Source organism: Macrobrachium nipponense, chromosome 2 (genome assembly GCF_015104395.2).
Source record: "Macrobrachium nipponense isolate FS-2020 chromosome 2, ASM1510439v2, whole genome shotgun sequence".
Taxonomy (NCBI): Eukaryota; Metazoa; Arthropoda; class Malacostraca; order Decapoda; family Palaemonidae; genus Macrobrachium; species Macrobrachium nipponense.
Genome location: NC_087201.1, coordinates 123,379,656 through 123,397,155, shown reverse-complemented (window position 1 = coordinate 123,397,155; position 17,500 = coordinate 123,379,656). Strand labels below are relative to the sequence as shown.

Genomic DNA, 17,500 nt, shown 5'->3' with positions numbered 1-17,500 from the left:
GTGCTTTGTATATTGTCATATGTTTCCTAGTTTTCTGGTCTATGCTGCAGAGTGCATGAACTAGCTTTCACCCTTCAAATTGCACATACTTTAGTCATCCAGAACCATTTTTACAAATAGTTTGCCGCCTATCATTGCAAATAAGTTATGTGAAAGGGATATTCAAGGTTGCATAGTAATCTTACCACATTACCTTGGGATTTCATCTGCATGCCATGTTGTGAGTAGCGGGGTTACCGATTGAGAAAAAATAGCAGCAATTTTTCACTTTCGTATTTCTGTTCCTTTGGGATAATTCTGGTTAGTATACTAACAGTTATGAAATTAATAGCTCTAATAGCTCTATATTAACTTTGTATTAACGTCAAAGTAATTAACGTAATAGTGAGCTACACGTCGTTTATCCATTATGGAAACTATTCAGGAATTTTCGTTGTTCTGTTTCCTGTAGTTCAGCCCGCTATTGTCATTTATCGGATCTTAATTGGAATATACAGATGTGCGAAGAAATTTTATATTAAATTCTAAAAGCATTATACTTGAATTTCCTTACTCAAGGTATCTGTCCTTAGACCTATGTATCTTTCCCCCATAGGACGTTAATGCTACCAGTGCGCAGTGCGCTGTATAAGCATTACTTCAGGTTCTTTGCAGCGTCCCTTCGTCCCCAAGCTGCAACCCCTTTCATTCCTTTTTGTGTACCTCCGTTCATATTCTCTTTCTTCCATCCTGACAATTTTTTCATAGCGCCACTACAAGGTCTTCCTCCTGCTACACCTTTCAAACCTTTTTACTGTCAATTTCCGTTTTAGCGCTGAATGACTCGTGAGCCCCAGCAATGGGCTTCCAAAAGTCCTTTTTTTTTTTTTTTTTATGTTTGTTTCCCTTCCGTGGATCTGGGGAGTATTGAATGATTGTAGCTTCACAGTTCCACCTACTGTCTGATTAATTTACTCTGATAGCACAAAGGGACAGCACTTTATGCATTATCAAAAACTGTTCGTGCTTTCATATAATGAGTGCTATATATGTGTGTGCGCGCGCGTGTGCTCGCAAGTGGACGTATACTGACACACCACACAAATATTGTAAAGTACAAGCTATTCGTATTCTAACTTATTTTGTGAGACACTTCCCCGTTTAACTTACATTTGAGATGATTTTGTTGGATGAAATAGTTCTCCCTTAAAATACAAAATATTTTGAATCGAACTGGGACTTAGCCCTCAACGAGTTATAGTTTACCATTCTGTTATACATGCGTTTTTTACAATATTAATTTATTTTATTTCAGTTATATTCAAAAGCTTATATTTATTGATGATTGAGTATGGAGGTAATTTACCCCAAAACCCACTCATTCTCGACAGCTGGTCTTCATTGGAGGATTCTCAAGGTATTGGGTATTGATCTTTATTTACATTAAAAGTGAAGTTCCTTATTACTGTTTGAAGTCATGAAAAATAATTAAAGTAAATAGCAGGACTTGCTTCTGAGTTCTCTTTATGTAAACTTAATGGAATTGTTAATGAAAATAAAAAAAACGCGGTTTAATTAATATTGCATTTTTTATTCAAATGCAGTTTCCATTAACGAGCGAAAAAAAAAACTTGGGTCAATGTCAGTTTATTTTTCTGTGCGCAAATCGTTGCTACTATATTGGGCAATTTATTGTGAGTCGCTGGTGTATGCTCAAATGGCAATTAGTTCACATCACTATTTATTTAAGTAATCTCTAAAGTCAGCCGCTTAAAACTAAGCATGGCCAAGGAAAGTGTCTGATAAAACCAGGTGTTGCAACAGTTTTGCTTATTTTTCGTCCATTTCCCAAAAGGTCTCTGTCGGATACGATGCCAGGTAGTACCGAAGTGTCACTCTGCCTCAGCAGTACCCATAGGAGACGGTCAGGTGGAATGTCGCCTTTCGCTGAAGCCAGCAGACCTGGCAGATGTTGCTGGACGACCTGAACTTTACGGAGAGTCTGGTGCCTTCCACTTTCTGCAGACAAGTGGGTAACTTCGTCTAATTTACAATGTACGGTATATGAACCAATTTTTAGGAAAATCATAACATCATATCCTACGAGTGACATGGCCATTTATTTCCCGTTGATATATAAAAGTTTTGGCTCTTAATTGTCTTGAAGATTGAGATGTCTTGCAGATTGTTAAATGATTTTCACTTATTCTCCTTTGATATTTGTTTTTCATATTTCATAGTAATGAGTTGGATTCTTACTAAGGAAGTCACCGTTCCAAGTGTGTAAATTTTTCTATAAGAGCATCATAAAATGATTTGGTTTATTCAAACTAGTTAGAAGCCATTTTGTATTTTAGTACGACAGGTTTTAAGCTGGTGAGGGGACAGTTTTCCACATTCCTAAAAGGATAAGGTTCCCCGAGATTTTTTCCTTCCTTAGAATTTCAAGTTGTTAATAAAGTACCGTAACATTTTGCATAGGGGTATTTCCACCTTTAGACACTAAAACGTGGTAGTTTTTCATAGAATAATTGTAACCTCCCTACATGATTGTTTATTGGTGTGCACTTGCTGTTATATTATAATCCTTTCGGGGAACTACACTGCTTCGGGGCTTAAAAAGATATATTTGACATGAAATATTGTTAGTTGTAGTTGGGCTACTGAATCAGAATGTACCTACAGTTAACTTCAGTATGAGTACTTGAAAACTGGGTGCTCGCTGATTACAAGTCTTTGGGAAGACTCTCAAAACTCAGTTCTAAAGCTCTTGTCTGGAACCCATGAGTTTACTACCTATTTGGTTGTATTTAGATATTAGAGAAAAAAGAATGAATCATTCAGAAATTAGAGACTGCACTCTCCTGATTGGTAAAAACTTTTTTTAATGAGCTTACCTCACTGGTATAAACTCCTGACTTCTCCATATCAGAATTCAGTGCTATTTGATTCACCCTGTGTCATCAAACGGCCTAAAGCCCCTGTCTCTCCACATTTGTGGTTACCCTCGGCATCCTTCTTATCTGAAACAGTTATAGTGAGAATATTGGATTCAAATACTGTAAGGATATCTACCATGGGTTTTAAAAAGCATTCTTAGTAGACGTGCGAGAGCTGAGTACAGTTTTCCTATGAAATAAAATGTTTGGAAACCAAAAATCTATAGGATAAGGAAAGTGTTTGTTTGACCAGTCTCCAAGAGACCAAGTTAGGCTGCGCTAGGGACATTTGTGCTGAAATTCAAAGTCTCTAATGTTGGAATTCTCCTTCACAAGACCTTAGTTCTGGTTTCATTTGCTTTTGATCAGATGCAAGTGCTTGGACCGCACCTGAAGTGGATGGTTTAATGTACACCACTCTGCTGAGTGCCTGGGGTGATGGGAAACAAGCCTGCAAAGATATAACACCATCTCACTCATTTGCAATATGCAATTCTAATGAGCAATTAGAAGTTATGAAAAAATATGCGGGTAAGTGGAAATTTCCCTTAATTGTTACACACACACACACACACACACACACACACACACACACACACACACACACACACACACACACACACGTTTCCAGCAAGCACGTACATCAGCAGGATTTTATCCTTATTTTTTATATTGTCCTAAGCATAGAGCTGAATTAGATACATCGTGTTAGATAGTTATGTGATTTTTATATTGCACGTATACAACGATGATTTGACGTGCTTTTAGACTGTACTGTAAAACCTTTAGCACTGCCATCTACAACTGAATTGTTAGGAATCACCATTATCCAGTACAAAATGATTTCATGTGAGATCAATCTCTTTTAGTCATAAAATTCCTTTGATATTTTTTGAAAACGACTGTTCAGTAAATGATGAATAATTACGAAGCGTCCCCTTATCGTTGTATTATTGTTTGTGCAGTTGTGTTATATATCAAAAGGAAAATTCATGTTCTGACAATTATTTTATGCAGATAATGAGACTGGGAAAGCATTGTGCAAAGTTATAAAGTGTGGCAAGGCATTACATAAACAATTACAAGAAAATTAAGACTGCCATCTGAAGCAATATCATGAAGAAATGGAAAGTTACCTGCAGTTAATTTTTTTTTATTGAAGATTGTAATTTAAAGTTCATCTGAAACATTTCATTAGAAACACAATGACAATTTATAGAGATTCCATTTCACTGTGCTAAGAGTGAGCCTTTGGACTACACAGCGACAGAAGCAAGGCAACATCTGAAACCGAAAATAGAAATTTTATTTAGATTTTTAATTTTGCATGATAAAATCGCTCGCATCAAAAGGACGCCCTTTCACAGATACTCGTTTACAATCCCGTGATATCCTATCAGTGGCTGTTTTGCTTTGCTTTCCGGAGGTAGTGGGAATAGGTCACACAACGAAAGCCTGAAATTTTCATTCTAGGTTACGCAAAGTGGGAAATTGTAAACTGATTTTGATCATAATTGTTAGGTTTGTTTTTAAATATTCACGATGACCTTACTTCTTGAAAGAGTCAAGTTGGATCCATATCTCCAAACAAACGGAGTCTTTTAAGTTTAACAATGAAAAAGTGGGCTTTTGTCGCTAATCTGTATAAATTTACTCTTATTTTATGGATTAATTAACCACAGCTTTTGGTGCGCTACGATATTTACTTGACAGCTTGTTAGAGATTTCTTTCAAATCACCGATACCCCAGTGTTCAAACTTTAGATATAGATTTGAATCCCAGTAAAATCTTTTTCGTGAAGTATTGAAGTCCTAGCATCGTGCATAACTTAACTTGACATACAGTTTTACTTATTTTTAAATCTTTAAAACATTTCCTCCGCCAGGGAACTGTCAATCTTATCGATATTTTAAGATGAATTTGTTATGAGCACTCTGAATGGGTGAGCACCTCTTCTCACGCAGATGAGCCTTGTATTATTACAAAATCCGTAAACGTTATTTTTCTTTTCAATTTTTTTTAATAAATTCATATGAATGTGAATATTTATTTCTTTTTTCCTGCTAGTCTTTCAATTGTCATATTCAACTCGATGAATAATCATGTGAACAATTTTTTCCACCATTTACGTACACTTACCATACGTTAATGTAAACATACGAAAATCTTCTCGTCTTTCCCTCTTTATTCCGAAACTGTACTAGTCCAATGTCGTCTTGCAGATCAAGGTGACCTGAACATCTGGTTACGTTATCGAGTTGAAGACGGCGAACCAGCCTTTGGTCCCGTGGCGTCTCCTATTCCTTTCAGCGAAGCTGGCCTCGATGCTGAATACTTATCTGAACTTGACCTCAAAGTAGAATGTCTCAGAATTATTCTGAAGAAGTCTGGCGACTCTTACAAATTCGTCTGCGGTGTTGATAACGAACAGAGAACTACTCTCTGCCAGAGGAACCCACTGCACATCAATTGGTAACGGTGAAAATCAAATGGAGGGATCTTACAATGCATCACTAGTCGCATTAAAATAAAATCACAGCACTTTGTAGTACAATGGTAACAAAGTAATCGGATGAATTTATCAGACTTGAGGCAGATGTCTAAGAACATTATTGAAGTTACAAAATACTACAATATGAATGTAATGAAATATATTTTCATAGGCCTAAAGTAGTACCAAAGAGTTCAGTTTTCCAGTTTCATTGAATTGATTTGACAAACAATCATGAAAGCTTCTTCAACTTCAAGAACAACCAAAGCGATATCAGGGCAAGTTCTTTGCAGGTTTGGTGTTGCTTGTTTTTTGCCTTCAGTTTTGAAAGAGCTTGCACATTCGATTGAAGTTATGGGTGGAGGGATAAGATTTTCAAGCAAGGCTTGATGCTGCAAATACCTGGGATCCAGGAGCTAGTTTCCCGTTTGAAAAAAGGAATGCTTTTTGAAAGCGAAATATTCTTATAGCGGGTAACAAAGACAACTGCAGTTTCATTGCATGTCAAGAGAGAAAGTTGAAGTTGTTACATGGATTTAACAGTATACGATTGATGTAATCATTAGTGATTTGTCTGAAGTTATTAGGAGAGAGAGAGAGAGAGCATAAGACCTGCCTTGCACTTATATCATTCATGGAGTTCCGGTAGTCTCCCCTCATGTAAAGGATGGCTTGCTGTTGTTTTTAAATATGGCGGCAAATCAGCTGATAATGACAGAGCTTTAAAAGGTAAAGTTTCATTAAAGAGAAAAACACGATAAGGATAGCCTTACAAAATTACAATAGTATGAATTTAGAGAAGATAATTATGTACCTTAAGATTTTTTTTTTAAATTCGTTGCCACTGACTGATACATGCTTTTGAGGATGTAAATTATGAAAGATGCAATTATTTATCAAATAAATAAGCTGTTGAGAACATTACCAAGCTTTATAAAGGCAAAATCTTCTTCTTGAATCTTGTTTACTCTCAAGAAATTCACATACTCTTGATGTAAAATTCCTAAGATGTTTACCCATACAGTGCAGCACGATCTATATGAAAGCTGGTGTAGCAAAATGCTTCAAGAAACTTGTGTGGAAATGGTGTTAGGGCCTGTAATCTGTTGATTTTTAAGCCATCTTTGGCATGAAGAGCCGGGATATCCATACTCGCCTAAGTGACCGCACACTGTCTTATGCGTCATGACGAATAAGATTCGGCTTCTACGAAACAAAAGTGAAATGATGCGTAATGAGGTTTGGTAATCCTATTTGTTAACGAAATCTGTTTACTCGAATGAAAGAATAAATTGTTAAGTGCATCGGAAAACTGGTTTAATTTGCCTTCCACGAAGATATAAATTTATCTTTCGAGAGACATTAATGGCCAGACGGAACTGAGAAAGAGATCACAGACATCGCTTGTGATTAAAAATCCCCTATAGTATATTAAGATAAGAGTACCTTCAGATTTCCTTCCTGTTACGTTTTTGGGTCAATGTTAGGATTTGCAAAATATGCTCCTCAAGTTAGACCTTGGTCCTCTGTTGGTTATTTTTAGCTGAATCATTATCTCTGAAAAGGAGATGAGCTCTACTTGCCCAGTCCCCGATATATCCACTTACGATGAAGAATCCTACGATATTCGGATCAACTGAGCTATTCAGATTAAATATACTGATTAAACACACATTTAAACTTATAATTTATTTAAGGACTACCCTACAGTGGTCTCCGTAGGGGGTAGTGCCGTCAGTTCACCCCACGTGGCGCACTGTGAGCATTACCCAAGGTTCATTGCAGCGTCCCTTCGACCTCTAGCAGCTCCTCGTTGGACGAATGCTTAACGTTCTCGCCCACCAATTTGGAAGTCTCAAGTTCGATTCCTCGCTTTGACAACATGGAATCAGAGGAATGTGTTTCTGGTGATTAGAAATTAATTTCTCGAAATAATGAGGTTCGTCTCACAATAATCTTCGATATAATGTGGTTCGTCCCAAAATAATCTGTAGGGCCCCTTGCTAGGTAACCAATTGGTTCCTAGCCCCTTAAAAATATCTAATTCTTGGGTCATCCCTAGCAGAGCTGTTAATCAGCTCAGTGGTCTGGTTAAACCAAGCTATAACCCCTTGTCATTCCCTTGTCATTCTTGTACTATACCTCCGTTCGTAGTCTCTTTCTCCCCTTTTACTTTACCACCCGCTCCTAACAACTGCTTCAACATTATTTTCAGCGCGGCATGACCTCGTATGTCCCAGTGCTCGATCTTTGGCCTAAATTTTATATTCCAGTTCCAATTTGCAACAGTGGCTTCGGACATATGAGACTAAGATGACCACCGTTGAGATTATTCAAGGCAGGACAGAGCACTTTTATCGGTTTTTATTGTATTGCTATGATTATTGTCACTACTGGTATTTTCATTTTTTCATTATCACTGTGATTATAATCAATATAATTTTTACATTCAATTTTTAACTATTCTCAATCTTAGTACGGTTATGACCATTATTTTGACTACCTTCTTTTATACTACCGCAGCAAATATGGATATTCTTGTTAAGATTAGAAACTTATTTTCTATGCCGAGTTCAACAGTTCCCTCTGCTGGACATCGTTATTTTGTACGACTAAGCTGTATTCTGTCTTACTGGTAAAATGCTAAAAGAATACATTTAACACATCATGAGATAAATTAAGAAATTTTTAGAGACTTTGTGTACTACTGTTCAGGGAATTCGGTGAGAAACATCCACTGGTGTTCATTAAATGTCATGGTAGGGGGGTTATTTTTTTTAAATACCATCATGAAAGACTACGGAAAAGCAGGCATCTTGGTGAGGGGTGTAACATAAAACAATATGTTAGGCGGATTTCTTTGCCAATTGCGGAAACTTTAGTTTTCGTTATAAAAAAAAAATCAAACATTGCAAATCTCTTGGAACGCTTAGTCACCTTGTCTTAGAGGCGTTTGATGCTTGAAGATTCCAGTACTGAGGAATTGATATACATTTTCTCTCGAATCCTTGAATGAAGAAGGTAATAATCCCTTCTCCAGAGTTCTTTCTGGGAATGTAATTGTTAACTTGAGGAAAATATTTGAATTTACTGAAGTTTGGCATTAATCACAAAATATAATAATGTATTTTGGAATGTTATGTTTAAATTTCATAATTTTTGCCCTTGCATCGCATAAATAAGATATTTTGTGCCTTGGTAGTTATAACACCAACCTTGATCAAATGGAATTAAATTAAATACTTATTTACTCGACTGCTTTACACATCTTGTTGCAGTCCTAACTGATGTCTCCCTCCTCATTTTCAGTGGTGTTGCTTAGCAATATGTAATGCCCATCTATCGCTCTATGACTATCAGCTTGTCACTGAGCGGTAGCTGAGACTCGAAATAAATCCTGTACAATCAGTTTCTTCGTCAGAATCCGAGTCCACCTTTTCTTGAGGTTCTGCTTTTGCTGTCGAATTGTGGTTCCTTCCCACTCGGCTGTCGTTTATTGGTGGTTCTCCAGTTGAGCCCCTCATTCTCTCTCTATCTTCATCTGTCAATTCGGACCAGGACAGGATTTTTGGGATGGAGATCTCTTCATTTAATAGAGTTCTGTTGCGTCTAAAATTGACCTAATTTTTTGCCAATTTTTTTCATTAGCTCGAAGAGCATTGTATTTTCAACATATTTTTTTAATTAACAAGATTATGTTCATAGAATGGTTCACACTTAGCATTGTACGTTCTTGAAACTATCTAGTATAATAAACATTATTGTTGAAGTATGAATAGCCTTATTATTTAAATTTACCGCGATATTTAAAAAGGTCTAATCAACTGCAAGTGCAAACTGATGCATTCCTGCATAACAGCCAAGTACACCGAGCAAACATAACGAAGTTTTCTCTCCATATGTATGATTGTGTTAAAACTTTCAGATATGCTAATGTCCTTGTGTGTGTTTACGAGAGAGAGAGAGAGAGAGAGAGAGAGAGAGAGAGAGAGAGAGAGAGAGAGGTCGCATATGGAGAAGCACATGTTGCATGCAGAGATTTTAACAGATAAAAGCTGCCATTTGCTTGTCCATTGTATTTAACAGCCTTTGACTTGGATGATATTAGCTTGATATGCTTCAAAGCAACCGTGTTTTATTTTTTTATTATTTTTTTAGAGTGGTTATTTTTTTTTTTTTTCGAGAGCGGCCTGTTGTAAAAAAAAATTATGACCAAAGGGAGGAAACACGTCTTATTTCGGATACTAGTCGTAGCAAAATGAATCGGATATATTACGGTGGATCCACTTTGCTTTCGCCGTCGCCATCGTAACGGGGCCGTGGATCGCCGCGGGCCAAAAATATCATTTCAGCGGCGAATTAATTACAACGGACACAGTCAAGTGTCAGTGAATATGGCCCCGATGATTCTATTCAACCTTTTGGAATGTGGTGTCCGAAACGACGCCCTTTGAAGTCTTTCAATCCTGGCCATCTGTAATCAAGCGGACTTTGCCCCATTATCTGTGACATTCCACTCCCCGTTTTTCACTCCCTCTCATCCACTCACCCTTGGACAGATTTGTATAGAAATCCTGCCTTTATTCATTTTCCCCTTTCACTCCCCACCTCCCCTTTGGATAACCTCTGCCTCAGGAGGGGCTAGGGAGGGAAGGATGGAGGGGAGGGGGAGAGGACAGTGGTCAGTCCATAATGTCTATATGACCGCTCGCTGGACTTGTCATTCTCACACCTCGGGAGGTTGTTATTGTTATCGAACGCTCTCGGCCTCCAGTCGGTGTCAAAACAAGATGTTTTGTTTTGAATCCTGTGCATCAAGTTATTACGCGTCCTTTCTAGGGGGTGATTGCTCCGAGTCAAGTATTTTTGTTAGGAAATGCTCACGTAATGACGACAAGTTAGAGTGCCGTGTTTCTAATAATACATTTGTCATTCTTATCACCACCTCAGTAATATTCGGTAATATTCTTAGTGACAACGAAAAAGTGAGGTCTGGGGAACTGCAGAGGCGAGATAAGATTATGATGGTGACTTAAAAATAGGAGAATAACGAAGACAATAATAATCACAATAATAACAGAAAAAAATAATCACTAGCAGCACTAATTATGAGAAAGACAAAGTATGCGGACTCTGCATTATCGCTGAGGATCACCTATTGCCTGATATAACTTATCACTTTCAGACGTTCATTAGTCCTTGTTGCTCTCGTGTACTAAAGGCGAGATGGGGATATCAGGATGTTATATGATATCCTGATTTTGAAAAATCCTCATAGTAGCACGAGTCTTCAAATGGAGAAACAAATTGATAAGGGGAACCGAACAGATTCCCGAAAGTTATCATTATAGTTTTGAATTAAAATATTTACATTTACATAACTGTGGATTTGGTTCTCCATATACTGATTTGTTGGTAACCGATAGAATTGCCTTCCTTGGTAATCCGAAATACTAAGTAATCTGGCAAATTTAGGGGAGCGCAGTCTTACATAAAGCTGTTCATGACGAAGCTTAAGCCCAATAAATTACACTGATGGATATAGAGTCGCCGGGCGTAGTCTGTCTGGGTGTAGTGAACAAAACTTGGATTCTTGTAAACCAGGCAACTGAAATTGACTTTAGTCTAAAGACTCGAAAAGGAAACTACTAACAGTCATATACTTTAATGCAGCAGCATTGCATTTTATAATTTGCACGGTGTATGTATTTGAGCTGTTATTGTATACAACCAAGGCATTTCTTTATATCACAAATATTAAGCCGCTTAATATCACATTAGTTTTTCCTCGGGAATAAACTTACACCCAAGGGTAATGATAAGTGCCTCATCCCCAGTGGGATGCGAACTGCCGCCTGGTTAGGAAATATTCAAATATTCAAGTAAGTCATCTACAGGCACTTTTGTAAATAAAGAGACAACATCAAAACTAACCATATTAAAATCATAATTCAAATTTAAACTATTCAATTTGTTTATAAAATCAACATTATTGCAATACACTCCCTGAACACCTGAATTAGCCCTGGTCACTGACCAGCCCGAACTATATCCCCACATATTTACCCACTAAGTGGGTAATTTTAACTGTCAGTGTTACCAACGCTGCAGGTAAAATCTAGTCAAATGAGTTACCTGTGTTACCGTTGGCAACGCTGCCGCAAATACCTGCCACCAGTGGCCTGTCTCCTCATTCCTCAATTGTTTTTTGTTCGCCTTGCTGTGCGGATCAGTCCCACATCAGGCGAACTTTTGGTCATTTAGCCCGACCCCACTCAGAGTTTTCGCATCTTGGTTACAAACTACGAATTTTCCCGTTTCACTTTGGATAGCTACTTTGTACTCGCTAAGGATAAGTTAGGAAATAAACGTCATCGCCTTCTACAAACGCCTCGACGATCGAGCCTTCTACTGCTGGATATGTTGGTGCTCATCGGCTCTAAAATAACGTTGTCGCCGACTGCAAACGCCTCTGCTTCTACTTCATCTACAGTTTGACGATCGAGCCTTCTACCTTCTACTGCTGGATATGTTGGTGATCATCGGCTCTGCACGCCCTTCAAGCGTAGGATGAGTACCCGCACACATGATCGACGTTCTTTTCGTTATTTCGTGTAGAAAGTTTAGTGCAATACTAGTCACAGATGTTAGTCTTGGTCAGGAGACAACGAAACATTAGTTAGTTATTCCAGAAATTAGTGGACAGGTTATCATATAGTATGTTAAGCATATTTCTAGCCTGACGAATAATTTAACCAAAATAGAGATAGTATTATTAGTAGAATATAGTGAATTCTAATCGTTCTTTTTCAGCCCCCCTGCCTGTTCCAGAACCAGCCCTAAGGGTGCTGGGGGTAATGGAGAACCGCAAGCCTCCGAGTGGGTAGGTTCTGCCGGCCCCCCCCCCCGGCGCGGAGCAGGCAGTGTTGGCAGCAGATTTCCCCTCCCCTCGATTTGTAAGTCAGGATGATGAAAATTTAGGTCAGATATAGACGAGTAGGGATAATAGGCTAAATAGTGTTTAGGAAGAGAAGTGCAGGCTTCTTCCGGTCGGTTTTCTATTATTAGTAGTTTATAGAGGGACAATGTCCTTAGAGCCTCTTGGGTGTTTCTTGCTTCGAGTTCCTTGCGTCAGAATCTTTTAGGCCATGGTTGGCCGTTCAGATCTGGTTTCGGGTCTGTCGGGTTCTGAAGAGTTTGAATACTTATCTTTTCGTCTTTAAGGTTACTTTCCTCTACTTATACGATAGCGTAATTTTTTAATATCAACTAATTCTCTGTTCAACGCATATCGACGTACGATAATTCGTTATGTAGAGAAATCGAATAAATTAACTACGACTAGCCTACTGTTCACGATGATATATCGTATGAATGTACAGTAGCCTTGCCTAGCCGAAAGTATTCGCTGTACTACATATAGGTAGACTGATTTTTATAGTGGCTAACGCTTTAGGCTCAGGCATTCTGACTACGGATAATTCAGTACAGGTGTAATTGAAACGAACGAAAATCCGATCTTGGTATAATTCAATAGGAATGTAATCGAACAGAATGAAGATCAGATTCTGTCCGACTAAAGCATTAATTGTATTGTATGTATCATCATATTAGCGTAGTGTAAATACTAACTCGGCAGTCATTCACGCTCTGGAATCAGCTGATGACCAATAAGGGTTTGCGTCGCCGTATCCACCTCATTCTTGTCCTGATTGGATAGCGTAACTAACGTAACAACTCTTTTCTTACTTAGGCCAGGTTGTCGTCTTGAAGAAGACGTGTTTTCTTGAAGCAAACATGTTTTCAACTATGTTGGACATTTAACAGTCAATACTGGTATCTTGTGGCATATGATTAGATGTCAGATACTAAAAGGATTTCGTTGTATGACGTCTTCATACGTTTTAACGGACTAATGCCGTCAGTAATTACATTGTGCTTATGTCAATTACAGTTACAAAGAATTACCAGTTGTATTATCAAATTACAGTGACAACTGAAATTAATATTTGACCTAATAAAGTTAATTTAATTACTTTAAATATGTAATTTTAATTAATTTTCAATTAAATTGAAATGTAATGTATTTTTTCAATTAAATTACAATTACACAAGCTTTTCAAAACAGCCACTGTTGTAAGCAGGCGTGGCTTAGACAGACAATGATGCCGGCTAGTCTATTTCCTTGGCTCCAGATTCAACCATATCACTTGGTCTCGGCTAATGTTTTTGTTCCTAGTTACCATAATGAGTATCTGGATACTTAACTTATGGAACGAAGTCATGCTGTTCGTCTTAAGATGTAATTTAAGGCCAAATTTGACTAATACGTCCCATTAGAAGCTAGTTTTTCCCTCAGCTTAGATGCGTAAATTTAGCGATTCCGTTCGTTTTTCACTCGTTTTCATAGTATTAAACCTTACACTTGATTAATCTTTATCGGTGTGACAACAGTAAACGAGCTCTTTCATGCTATTACTTTCTTTTACCACGCTGCGTTTGAATTCATACAAAAGCTTGGGACCTCTTCCAGGTTGCTGATGCACGTAATTTTGCCTTATCAGCTTCAGCTACATTTATATCATGAATACAGTATTACCGTCGCACGCGGATGAATACAATAAACAGACGTTGTTATCGGATTCGATTACTTTCACACGCCGATCAATACAATAAGTGATGTTGCTATAGGATTCGATCGTATTAGCAACAAGTTCTCGTTCGGTTGTTCATAGCTGTACGCAGTTATACGAGTATATTATCATTAAGATAATACCTTTTTAACTTAGAAGAGGGTGCAAATTTATGGAATTGGAGACGTTAGACGGTTGTAATTCTCTCTCTCTCTCTCTCTCTTACTTTCCTGATTTCATTTTTTTCTCTACTCATGCTGTTTTTTCCACCCTCTCCTAACAATTGACTCAATGTGCAACAGAGGTTTTTCTTCTTGTTACACCTTTTCAAACATTTTTCTGTCAATTTCCCTTCAGCGCTGAATGACCTCATAGTTCCCAATATTCGGCCTTTGGCCAAAATTTTATTTTAAACCCTACAATCTCGCTGTCTGATGCACGATGTTGCCTACGCCAGCTGCGCGAGAGATATCAGACTTATTTGCAATGTAGTTCTGATTTCAAATACTAACCCCATCGTAAAATCGAATTAACGCAAGTCAATACGGTAGCTTCAATACGGACTGTATTCACGACCACCCGTCTGAATAATTTCCTTGATTTTCAATGTTTCTCAGATTATCATGATTTTGGAAAAGAGTCGGTCTAGTTTCTCTCGCCCAGTTTTTTCCTGTTAAAACTTATAATGTCTTTACACAACCTTCTTCAGCTGCTCATTCTTCGGATGTCGCTTCGGAGTCTTCTCGCTCATCCTGTTTTTATTTACCAATATCACAGTAGAGCCAGTTTCATTGTTTCATCCTGAAAATTGGAGATGATTTCAATCTCTCTCTCTCTCTCTCTCTCTCTCTCTCTCTCTCTCTCTCTCTCTCTCTCTCTCTCTGGGTTAAGGAAATAATTTGGAGGGGCTGCCTTCGTAGCACCTTCCACGGGTCCTGTAATTCTCAGGCTGCTGATGTTGATGCTTCAAGGCGGTTCCGCAACTCCGTATTTTCATCCTTACTTGTTTTGAGACGTAATGTGTCCTCCGTAGTTCTTGAGGAGGCTACGGCAATTGGAGATTCACCTGCGCCATCGTTGACTGTATCGATACCGGTTGTCACCACCCACTCCTTTCATAGGGTAGTAATCTTCCTTCTTCGTTCCCATTTATACCTTAGGAGTGTGAGACGTAACGTGCTTACCGCGGTCATTGCTGGGGGGGCTACGGCCGTTCGCAGTTAGTCTGCATCTTAATTAGCACCTTTTGTGCCCTCGGGCCCCTTTCTTAGGGTAGCTGGTAATTCCTTCTGCGGCTCCCATTGGTTCCGCAGTTCGTAACCCGTTATTAGAGCACTGTACCGCACAGTTGGTTCTCCACCTGCACAATGTCGGCGCTAGGTGTTCCTGTGGGTTACTCGTAGTGACTTTTCTCTCTCCTTATTTTCTCAACTTTTTCCTGCTGCTATTCTGTTCAGTCCTTATGGGGTTTTCAAGGTGGGTTCGACCTTGATTCCGTGTCTGGGAGTACTTCTTTCCCTCACTTGCTCCGGACTCCAGTCTAGGTTTAGTACGTATTGGTAAAGGGGGTTAGTTGGATCGCGTTTTGCGACTTCTTCGCTCTTTAGGGGTGTTGCTCGCCTATTGTAGTCGTCCTGGTCTCGTGTCATAGTCAATGGTGAGTGCAACAGTATGGGAGTGACTCGCATGTGTGGTCGTTCATCGCCAAGGTATATTCGGCTCAGGCGTAACGTTATCGTCACTGGGTAGTGAGGGTATCCGCAGTCGAGTGACTAACTCTTACAAGTTTGCGAACTGGTGACAGACAGTTCGCTCTTGTGAGTGGGGGTGGCAACGGTCGGACAGCAGGGGTTACATCATGATGTCTGGGGGGAGTGCGGGGGTTGCGCAGTCGAGTACGATTGCACAGGAGTTTTATCATCTTCTTGTTGGTATATCGTTGCGCAATCGGATCGGTAGGCTCAGATATGATGGGATCTTATGTCGTTTGGTATCGAGCAGCCAGGTGTAGTAGGTTCCGGGTTCTTGGGTGCTGCTCTTGTCGGGGTTCGGCTTTTCTCCTTTTTTTCCCTGTTCCGGTGTGGCCGGACAGGTCTGACAGAGGATAGATACCTTTGAAGAGAGACTCGGTTGCTAGTTGTGTGTTTTTTTTGTTTCTCCGGCGAAGGAAGCGAGTATAACGGATTGTGGACTTTGTCCATTCTATCCTTCCGCATTCCAGGCTCTGGAGGTATCTCAGTTAATTCAAGTAATGTTTGATATGTTGTATTCAACCAAACCAGCAATCTCTCAAACATCAAGTAGGGTAGTCTGGTTTCGGCGAGTCGGGCAGTTTTTGGGGAATGACTTAAGCTAGCATCATTTTTCTGTATGAGCTAGCGGGTAACTCTCTGTCGGAGTCCTACTTCCGGTTACGAGTCAGTTGAGGGTTTTTTTCTCTATTGGGTTCCTTCATTGATTCGTGTGGTAAGGGTTACGAATCATGAGGCTCGTATTTGGAGGACACCTTTCACAGCCACACTGTGCGAATGTGGTAAGAGTTGATGGGTGTTTCTCTGAGCCTGGACTGTTTGATAACCTCTTCACTTTGGTTTCGAGGGGGTTTGCATACCAGACTAACATTTCTGAGGATTATGCTATGTTCTTGGCAAGGAAGAGGAGGGACTATTGTTAAATCATTGCCTCAGCGCTATCCGGACACTCATAAGAATGGGTTCTTAGTCAATCCAAGGGCGCAAGTATGCGGAGGGCTACCCTTTGGCTTCCAGAGGAATGTTTCGCTGTCGGCGATTGTGTAGGGGGTTTTTTTTTTTTTTGAGAGAGTTTGTGATTTTTCACAACACCGTACCTTAAGGAATTTCAGTTTCTTCAGAGGTTACTCTCGGGGTCCTGTCGTTGCGGTAACTTTTATAGTTGGCTTAGTAGAGTTAGGGTGTTAGAAGTTTTGTTAGGTAAGCAGTGATAGTCTAAATGAACTTCAGGGTGTTAGAAGTTTAGGGAGGCAGTGATAGTCTAAATGAACTTTATGGTGTTAGAAGTTTAGGGAGGCAGTGATAGTCTAATGAACTCTAGTGTTTCTGTTGGTCCAGCTTAGACAGTGTGTTTTGTCCCTTAGTTCCCTGAGGTTTAGGCAGATCCCGATGGTCATGTTGGAATAACTAACTACTTCTTCAGCACAAGTCATCTACATCAGTGAGCAGTAGAGAACTGAAGGTCCTGCACACTCAACTTCTCCTCCATACATGAGAGGGCTACATAGCCACATGGGAGGTTCACCATTTCCCCTCCATACATGAGAGGTATAGAATACCACATGGAGGTTCTTCAGACTCAGGCGGTACCTAGGACTCGACACGACGGTATGGTACTTCCTATGCAAGCATCCTCACTTACTGAGCTGGACAACCAGGTGAGGAAATTTTTTTTTTTTTTTTTGCCTTCTCCATGAATAAGAAGT

The 17,500-nt window shown here is 39.2% G+C and overlaps 1 protein-coding gene across 1 annotated transcript in view; it reads left to right on the top strand.

Annotated features, from left to right (window-relative positions):
* The window catches only part of LOC135221512 (uncharacterized), an 11,296-nt gene extending 4,641 nt beyond the window's left edge, over positions 1–6,655 (top strand). The window contains exons 2-4 of the mRNA XM_064259243.1: positions 1,835–2,008; positions 3,288–3,449; positions 5,142–6,655. Of these exons, the coding sequence (XP_064115313.1) occupies positions 1,835–2,008; positions 3,288–3,449; positions 5,142–5,395 (590 nt within the window). The 3' untranslated portion in view covers positions 5,396–6,655. The remainder of the gene's footprint in view (positions 1–1,834; positions 2,009–3,287; positions 3,450–5,141) is intronic.
* Positions 6,656–17,500: the final 10,845 nt, after the last annotated feature.